Source organism: Terrapene carolina, unplaced genomic scaffold (assembly GCF_002925995.2).
Source record: "Terrapene carolina triunguis isolate 2854851 unplaced genomic scaffold, T_m_triunguis-2.0 Scaffold96, whole genome shotgun sequence".
Classification (NCBI taxonomy): domain Eukaryota; kingdom Metazoa; phylum Chordata; order Testudines; family Emydidae; genus Terrapene; species Terrapene triunguis.
Window position 1 is genome coordinate 41,701,021 of NW_020664447.1, and position 9,700 is coordinate 41,710,720.

Below are 9,700 nucleotides of genomic sequence, written 5' to 3' on the forward strand. Positions count from 1 at the left end.
CTTTACCTCCATCATGCCAATGGACTCTGTGCATTTCAGATACATTCAAGGCAATCGGATCAGCAGAAGGAAAATATCATACAGGTGGAAAATTTCTTACATTGATTCAATAGAGGAGTGCATACAACAAATAGTTCCATGAGCTACAAAACAATAACAGTGCTTGATTGCTGTAATCATCTTTGTAGACAACTTCATGTGATATTGTATGAATAAAAATGTCCCTCCTGTTCATACTGTATCAGTCTCATAAAGGTTCATTTTCAAATCATAAGGATAGTTGAACAAGGCAAAATCCATCTGGTACAGCTTCTTGATCTTTTCAATTTGCTCTGAGCTCAGCTTTCTGAGATATTCTAAAGTGATATCATCACTAGTACGTTTCTCTGAGCTATGTGTCTTAAAGTTAGGGTAGTGCAGATCCTCTGGAGCTCCAATGTTCCTGAGAACATGTTCAGAGTCTTGCTCCAAGGTATCAAATTTCCCCATGATGTCATAGTGAATGTTGCAAGGATCACAGAGTAGAAACATTGGTTTCCAGTGAACATCCAAATGTTCTTGGTTTTTTGTCAGAATGAAGTTAACAAACTCCTGGAAAGTCACCTTTTCAGTTGAATTTTTGTTTTTCCTGCACATGGCCTTGATCTCATTTGCCACAGTGATACTATAGTATGGCTCAGAGTGCAGAAGCTTGTCTCTGTAAGCTGAAACCAACCGTTCCAGGGGATCTCTGGTGAACATCACTTTGGTGTAACTGGTCAGTAATTTCTCCTGGTAGTCAGAAGGGTAAGAACTCAGCCTCTTTATCAGTGGGGTGTGGTGAATGAGGTCCTGTTGCACTTCATTAGCCTTTCTGCTCAGGTTCAATGTGAGGAGAAGGATGATTTTCTTCCAATTGGAGCAGCCCACCTTGGGCACCTCACAGTAGATGAACTTGTGGTTATGTTCCACAAAGATCTGTGTTGCAACATCATGTTTCAGTTTGCTTTGTGAATGAGAGAGGTTGTTCATCAGGCAGGTGGAGTTCAGTGTGTCTTTGCGATAGACTTGACTCATCAGCCAATCTTCCTTAGGAACTGGAAGAGAAGATACACCATCAGTGTAAAGTAATTTCGCGGAATTCTCTTTTCCTTCGGGAAATCACAGAACTCAAATTAACCCCTTGAGGAACTAAAATTGCAGCTCAGGATTAACACAAATCTCTAGTTCACTGTCACTTGTCTACACTATTACAGGCGTGCAACACAAGCTACCGTGATTATTAAAAGGCTTGTTAGAAGGAGAACCTGGGAAACAAATGGCAGGAGGATTCTATTTATATATTATTTACTCACCCATCATTTTTGTTTGCCACCTGTAGAATACTCCTGAAAGAAGACTTCCAAGAATGAAAATTAGGACAAGGAAAATGAACACCTTCCGGAGCACCTTGTCCACCATGTTTTCCCAGGAAGGAGAAGGATGTGGCCTTTGTGTAAGGAATCTGTCTTCCTAGCTACAAGAAAAAGAGAGACAGTTTATTGTATGAATTTTGCTACAAAAATATCACATGCTACACAGAGTATAAGAGATCAGAGTCAGTGAGGTGCAGGAATGTGCTATGGAGGGAACATAAGAATGGCCCTACTGGGTCAAACCAAACGTCCATCTAGCCAGTACCCTGTTTTCTGACAATGGCCAGTGCCAGGTGCCCCAGAGGGAATGAACAGAACAGGTTATCATCAAGTGATCCATCCCCTGTTGCTCATTCCCAGCTTCTGGCAAACAGAGGCTAGGGACACCTGGCTAATAACCATTGATCAACCAATCCTCCATGAACTTATCTAGTTCTTTTTTGAACCCTGTTATGGTCTTGGCCTTCACAACATCCTCTGGCAAGGAGTTCCACAAGTTGACTGTGCATTGTGTGAAGAAATACTTCATTTTATTTGTTTTAAACCTGCTGCGTATTAATTTCACTTGGTGACCCCTAGTTCTTGTGTTATGAGTAGTAAAAAACACTTCCTTATCTACTTTCTCTATACCAGTCATGATTTTATAGACCTCAATCATATCTCCCCTTAGCAGTCTCTTTTCCAAGCTGAAAAGTCCCAGTCTTATTAATCTCTCCTCATACCGAAGCTGTTCCATACTCCTAATAATTTTTGTTGCCTTTTTCTGAACCTTTTCCAATTCCAACATATCTTTTTTGAGATGGGGCAACCACATCTGCACATAGTATTCAAGATGTAGGTGTACCATGGTTTTATATAGAGGCAACATGATATTTTCTGTCCTGTTATCTATCCCTTTCTTAATTATTCCCAGCATTCTGTTCGCTTTTTTGACTGCCGCTGCACATTGAGTGGATGTTTTCAGAGAACTATCCACAACGACACCAAGATCTTTCATGAGTGATAACAGCTCATTTAGACCCCATCATTTTATATGTATAGTTGGGATTATGCTTTCCAATGTGCATTACTTTGCATTTATCAACAGTAAATTTCATCTGCCATTTTGTTGCCCAGTCACCCAATTTTGAGAGCTCTCCGCAGTCTGCCTGTGTCTTAACTATCTTTAGTAATTTTGTATCATCTGCAAATTTTGCCACCTCACTGTTTAACCTTTTTTCCAGATCATTTATGAATATGTTGAATAGGACTGGGCCCAGTACAGACCCCCGGGGGACACCACTATTTACCTCCCTCCATTCTGAAAACTGACCACCTACCCTTTGTTTCCTATCTTTTAACCAGTTACCAATCCATGAGAGCACCTTCCCTCTTATTCCTTGGCAGCTTACTTTGTGTAAGAGCCTTTGGTGAGGGAACTTGTCAAAGGCTTTCTGAAAATCTAAGAATACTATATCCACTGCCATCCCTATCCCATAATTTTTGCACCTCGTTTAAAAATCTCATAAACATATGCGCTGTCAGCCATTTCTGACAAAATCATGAGCCCACACAGTTCTGCACTATTGTCAAGAACGTTGCAAGCAGAGGACAAATGATCCTCCAGTATTTGCAGAGCCGCAGGAACTACCGCAGGAAGTACCACAACAACGGGGGACATGACAATTTCTGTGATGATAGTTTGCTAATCAACATAGCAAAAAACAATTCAAGGTTATTCACAGAGCAGCTGCAGATGGGGGAGCAACATTTCTGAGCCTGAGAAGGAAATATTAACTGGTGGGATCATTTTGTAATGCAGGTTTGGGATGATGAGCAGTGGCTGCAGGACTTTAGGAAGCACAAGGCCACATTCCTGGATCTGTGTGCTGAGCTCGCCCCTGTCCTCCAGCATGGGGACAGCAGAACGAGAGCTGCGCTCACAGCGGAGAAGTGAGCGGTGATCACACAGTGGTGGCTTCCAGCGCCGCATTGCTGCCAGTCATTGGAAAATCATTTTGGTGTTGGAAAAGCCATTGTGGGGGGCCATTGTCATACAATTCATGGCCTTGCACAGTTGCATCTTACTATACAGGACTGTGACTCTCTGCAATGTGCAGGACAATGTCGATGGATTTGCGGCTAAGTGGTTTCCAAACTGCAGTAAAGCGATAAATGATCTGCACGTCCCTATTTTGGCACCAGCCCACCTTGTCAGAGGGTAAATCAGCACAAAGAGCTACTTTTCCATGGTTATGCAACTGTGGGTGGAGCACACCAGGGATGCTTCACTGGTATCAACGTTGTCTGGTCAAGGAAGGTGCATGACGCTCATAGCTTTAAGAACATAAGTCTTTTCAGGAAACTGCAAGTGGGGACAATTTTTTCTGACTGGCGGATTACCTTTGGTGATACTGAAATGCTGGTAGTGATCCTGAGGGACCCAAGCTACTTGCTCTCTTGACTCATAAAACAGTACACTGGCTACCTTGACAACTCAAGGATTCAACTAGCGGCTTCACAGGGGCAGAATGACAATTGAATCTGCTTTGGGGAGATTGAAGGGATGCTGGCACCATTTACTCACTAGATTAGATCTCAGTGAGAAAAATATCCCAATGGTTATAGCCAGGGCCATCCCTAGACATTGTGGTGCCCTACGCAGCCCCTCCCACAAGGGGAGGGGATGCGGGGGGGTCCCGAGGCCTCTGCAGTGTGGGGGGCTGTGCCCAAGGTCTGTGGGGGACAGGAGCAGGCTTAGGGCTTGGAGGGCAGGGGGGAAACTGCCCCCCAGCACGAGCCGGCAGAGCAGGTTGGGGCCGGGTCACTTCACTTCCTGCCACCCAGTGATTGCAGGGCGGGCCCGACCCGCACTCACCAGGCGGTGGGAAGTGGAGTGACCCAGACCCAGCCCACTCCACTCTGTTCCCCTGGCTCCCAGCCTTGGGACTTGGGGGTCAGAGGGGAACCACCCCCCCAGCACTCACTGGCGGCGCAGTTGGGAGCCAGTGGAGCAGAGCGGGCTGGGGCCAGGTTGCTCCACTTCCCGCCACCTGGTGAGTGCAGGGCATGCCTGACCCCTGCTGCGGTACCCCGGGATGTAGCTCAGGGGAAGGGGTGGAGTGGGGGCGGGGCTGGGGTGGAGCAGGGGTGGGAAGAGGTGGGGCTGGGGTGGAGCAGGGGCTTTGGGAAAGGGGTGAGGTGAGGTGGGGGCTGGAGCGGGGAAGGGGTGGGGTGGAGTGGGGACGGGACGGGGCGGGACGAAGCAGGGCGGGGGCGGAGCAGGTGCGGGGGCGCTGGGGAAGAGGTGGAGTGGGGGCGGGGCAGGAGCGGGGGCAGCTTTCCTGGTCGGCTCAGCCACCTGGAGGATCGGGCTGGCCGCTGGAGCAGCATGCAGCTGCCCCAAATTTCCTGGTGCCCTACGCAGCTGCGTAGTTTGCATATGGGTAAGGATGGCCCTGGTTATAGCTGCCTCTTGTGTCCTGCATAATATCTGTGAGGCAAAGGGTGAAAGGTTGCTGCCAGGGTGGAGGTGGAGCAGCTGTCTGCTGGCTTTGAACAGATCAAAGGGCCATTGGAAGAGTTCCACGTAGAAGTAGCGACTGAGTGAGGCCTTGGAAGAGCACTTTAGTGGTCCGCACAGTAATGTGCCATGCTGGACTGTGCTCTACCTGGCCCTGAAGGGCGTTGGGTGTTGCTAGGAATTGTGTAGTGCTTGCTGTACATTTATGAATATCACTCTGTCTTTTAGTGAACCTATGAATTATGAGGTGCTCCCTGTACATTTATAATTGTTACACTGTGTTTGATACTCAACGTATGAGTTCTGTGGACCTGTACAATTACAAGTAGAGGGTGCTTTGAATAGCACTAGGCATTCTGCAGTATGTTATGAAGTAATAAAGATTAATTTATTTCAAAAAAATAAAAATGTATTGCATATCCAAAACAATGCAAAAAATAATGTGCAATTAAAAAACAAACTTATAAAATAAATTCACAGAACTCTACAATTAGAACAGTACAAAACTTTCGTATCCATTTCAATCCATGCTGCCCAACATACCTGGCCTGTGAGAGCCATGGTTGGTGTAGCGAAGCGGAGGTTTTCTTTACTGTCCCCCGGTGTGGAGTGTTAGGGGTAGGGCTGTAGCCCCTGATGCCATGTAGAATGTTGAGGGGAGTGGGGAGCTGCTGAAATGGAGTTCTCCATTGACCGCAAAGGGAAGTGAGCTCTGTTGGACCTGTAGATCAACATGAGTCTGCAGCATCTGGAATTGCTCCCTGAGAAGCCCCATTATGTCCTGCTGCATCTCTCTCTCCTTGTTCTGCTGGGACTCCTGGGCCTTTCTCCTGGCCAATCCGTCTTTGTCCAGGCTGTCTGCTGTACTCCACGCCCTCTGTTCACAGTCCAATGCAACACTGGCTTGCAGGATTTCGGTGAACACATTCTTGCTAGTCTGCTTCTTTCTCCTCTTCATTAGGGTCAGGCATGCCATGGGTGTGGAGGGGGGCACCCCTCAAAGCCACAACGGCAGCAGCTACAGATAAAACAGACAGGTGTATTATTGTATTTACAGTCACAACAGTAAGCGAAAGAGAAAATAAATTTCAGAACTCCCTTCCCTTATTCACTTTAAATAAGACACACTTATTGACACTTCAGCATGGGAGCACCGCTGCACAGCACCACCAGGGACAACGAGGGGGCAGTAAATGCGGAGGGATTTATGGATAAAACAATACCATTTTCAGCCCCTATTTCCATGGGTACGAGTACAGGGAATGGCACTGAATACTGGCATCATTTTCCACAGGCTGTGGTGATTTTAGCTCCTGAGGGTGACAACAGCACAGAGAGCACAGCTGCTGCTGGTATCCCAAAGCTGCCCCAGCCCATATGCCGCTAGACTGTTTATTGTAATGATGCCACCGAAGTCATCAGGGAGTGGCCTGAGAAAGTGTCCCTCTGCGGAGGAAGAAATTAGGCAGCCATCCCTAGAAACCTTTGGGAGACGATCACAGAGTACCTCCATGAAAGTTTCATTGAGATCTCTCAGGAGGATACAAGGGACATCACTATGTGCATAAACCAATTGCTCCATATGCCACCCCACCTGCCTCACACTGCAGGGAACAGCTAATGATTCTATTTCTGTTTGTTCTATCACTATGTTTGCTCTTATGAGTGAAACAAAAACAAGGAAATACCCATGTCCTGCTAACCTTGGGGTGGGCCGGGTGCTATCGTCACATTTAAACACTGTAAGGGAGAACGCATGCACACAGTTACCTGAGGTGCCTTCCCCTGCATTGGGCTCATCCGTGCTCAATTGGCAGGACTGTTTGTCCATGATGGACTCTCGAATGGATCCTGGCTTGTGTCAGAGCTGGACCCCGCTGCCGCTTCTCCTCCTATTCTTCCTGCGCCTCCTCACTCTTCCTGTCAGAGGCCTGTGTCTCGGACTCCTCAGAGGTATCCACAGTGCATTACGGGGTGCTGGTGGGGGTCTCTGCCAAGTATGGTGCGCAGCCCGTTGTAAAAGCAGCAGTCTGTGGCTCGATGCTGATTGTTGGCCTCCCTGGTCTTGTGGTATGCCTCACACAGCTCCTTGGCTTTCACCCAGCACTGCTGCTGATCTCTGTTATACCCCGCTGCCTGCATCCACCGTGCAATCTATTTGTAGATGTCCCCATTTCTACAACTGGTCTGTAGCTGTGCCCGAACAGCCTCTTCTCCGCACAGGCCTAGATAGCCAGTACCTCCTGTCTACTCCAGGCAGGAGCACATCTAGAGCATGTAGCCAGCATAGTCAGGCAGTTGCACACAACTCTTCTGCCAGGTGGAGTCAGCAGCAACAGGGGCCAGGTTCAATATCTAGGGGTTCCTCTGAACAATACAGAACAGAACTGACTCGAGCCCCCACCCCATAACCTGGGAAACTAACCACCCCTCAGCACCTCTCAGAGGCAACAGTTCCCCATCCACAAGCACTGAGTCTGTGTATAACAAAAGAAAGCTTTTATGAAAAGGGAAAAGGAACCCAGCATTAATTTGGCAAAACACCACAACCATGATTCAAAAGCGCCTAATCATAATCAAACTACCTCCTCACACAGTATGTTGAGCAGTGTCCTTTGCCTCAGTTTTCCAACTCGCAGGGTGAAAGTCTGACAAACAAATGTTCCTTTAACACACCACTCCCCTTCCCTCCAGGGCACCCCACTCACAGTTGGTCGTCCGTGGTGAACAAAGACCCAGAGTCCAGAGGTGTGTTCACATGAAGGGGGGCATCGAGCTGCCACCACCACCTCTGCAACTGCTTCACTGCTCCTATTATCTCTGCCACTGCCTCTGCCACAATTATCCCTGCTGCTGTAATCGCGCTGGCCACTCACTGCCATTGCTGTGATGCTGTGTTGTGAGGTTCCACTACTCAGCCCAGCTCTTACTGGTTTCACTGAGTAGTGGGGAACCTCTCTGTTGCTGCCTCTTCATCATTGTTCAGCATAACTCTGTCCCCACACCAGGTCTAAATAGCATCAATAATAAAAAAATTGTTGGTGGAAAAGAAAATTTGGAGGCATCTGTTTGCATTCCATCTGCATTTTCAGGAATTAGAGGAGTCCCTACATTAATGTAAAAATGGATTTCTAATAGCTTACAGTTGCTACAAATCATATTTAAGGCTCTGGAAGGAAAGGACTGCTTTGTCCGTAAGAGGCTTTCTTTATGTCTTCCAGCTATGCTTCATGTAGAGAAGCAAATTATGGATTGGAGAACAAAATGGAAAAGTTAATAAAATCATGAGCATATTTTTAAATTATGTAGAAAAACAGAAATTAGTAATTATAGAATGTGGGATCCAATGAAGTTTGAAGTAGTCTATATATCTTAGTGAAGTATTTCTTCTTGCCATGTAACTCTTACCAATTATTTTTAAAATTATATGCTAAAGACATAGAGGTCACATCTTTTCCCTATATCTATTTTGCATTTATATCCATGGATTATATTTTATGGGGATACAAACTGTTCAGAGGACTTCTAGCTATAACATTATATACTTGGGCTTTTCTTTTAAATGTAATTATGGTATCTTGTCAATATCGATAAAAAAGTATCATCTACAAAATTATGCCTGAGTCTGTGGGAACCTCTAAAAATCCTATCACATTCTCCCATCACAAAATCTAAAGATAGAACTCATAATCTTTGAAACACAAGTTACAGTGAATAAATTGTTCAGTTATTTAGAAAACCTGCAGGAGGCAAAACAAAATCACATTAAATTTTATATATTCAAAGAGCAGCAGAGACAGCGCGAGTTTAACATACCTGTACCGTTTCACTGGACCCAGCAAAGCCTGGACACAGAATGCCTCTCCTTACAGTTTTGCACACCTCTAGTTCAAATTTGCTTTTTGTTTGCTTAAGAACTTAGCTCAGAAGAAAAGAATGTGTATTCTTGTGTGATTTATGTGCAGTACAGTCTATACACTATAATACCTTCCTGTTACAGATGTCTGTAGGTATTATTCTTAGCTGTGTAAGACAGTTGGCTATGATAAAGTATGGATTAGCAGCAATCTTTGGTCTCTTTTTTAACTTTTTCCTTTACTGCATGTTCTATTATGCTTGCATTGTGCAGCCTGTTGACTTCTTATTCAACTAGAGCAGTGGTTCTCAAACTTTTGTATTGGTGACCCCTTTCACATAGCAAGCCTCTGAGTGCGACCCCCCTTATAAATTTAAAACACTTTTTTATATATATAAATACCATTATAAATGCTGGAGGCAAAGCGGGGTTTGGGATGGAGGCAGACAGCTCGCAACCCCCCATGTCATAACCTCGTGACCCCCTGAGGGGTTCTGACCCCTAGTTTGAGAACCCCTGAACTAGGGTGACCAGATGTCCTGATTTTATAGGGACAGTCCCAATATTTGGGGCTTTGTCTTATATAGGCTCCTATTACCCCCACCCCCGTCCCGATTTTTCACACTTGCTGTCTCGTCACCCTATATTCAACAAGGACCTGATTGAAAGACCACTGAAATCAATGTGAGAGTTTTCAATGACCCAATGGGTTTTGAATCAGGCCCCAAAATCCCCAACATTTGCTATTCTCCTTTTTTAAAATATTTTAAAAAATATAATTTCACTCTTTGTAACAATTAAAAGGAACAAGACATGAAAAAGACCCCTTCATAAAGGATGAAATGTGGGTGTACAAGTGACATCAAAATGAAATGGTACGACTCCTGCCCACTGCTGCTTTGATTGCAACCACTTAGTGATCTCTCAGTCAAGCACAGGGAATCTCAC

General features: G+C 45.7%; 1 protein-coding gene across 1 annotated transcript; it reads right to left on the minus strand.

Annotated features, from left to right (window-relative positions):
- Nucleotides 1-231: 231 nt before the first annotated feature.
- Nucleotides 232-1,440, minus strand: LOC113406436 (carbohydrate sulfotransferase 9-like). Its single transcript, XM_026651313.1, has 2 exons — nucleotides 1,335-1,440; nucleotides 232-1,076 (listed from the first exon to the last, which is right to left on the minus strand). Exons 1-2 carry the CDS (start codon nucleotides 1,438-1,440, stop codon nucleotides 232-234), a joined length of 951 nt encoding a protein of 316 aa, XP_026507098.1.
- Nucleotides 1,441-9,700: the final 8,260 nt, after the last annotated feature.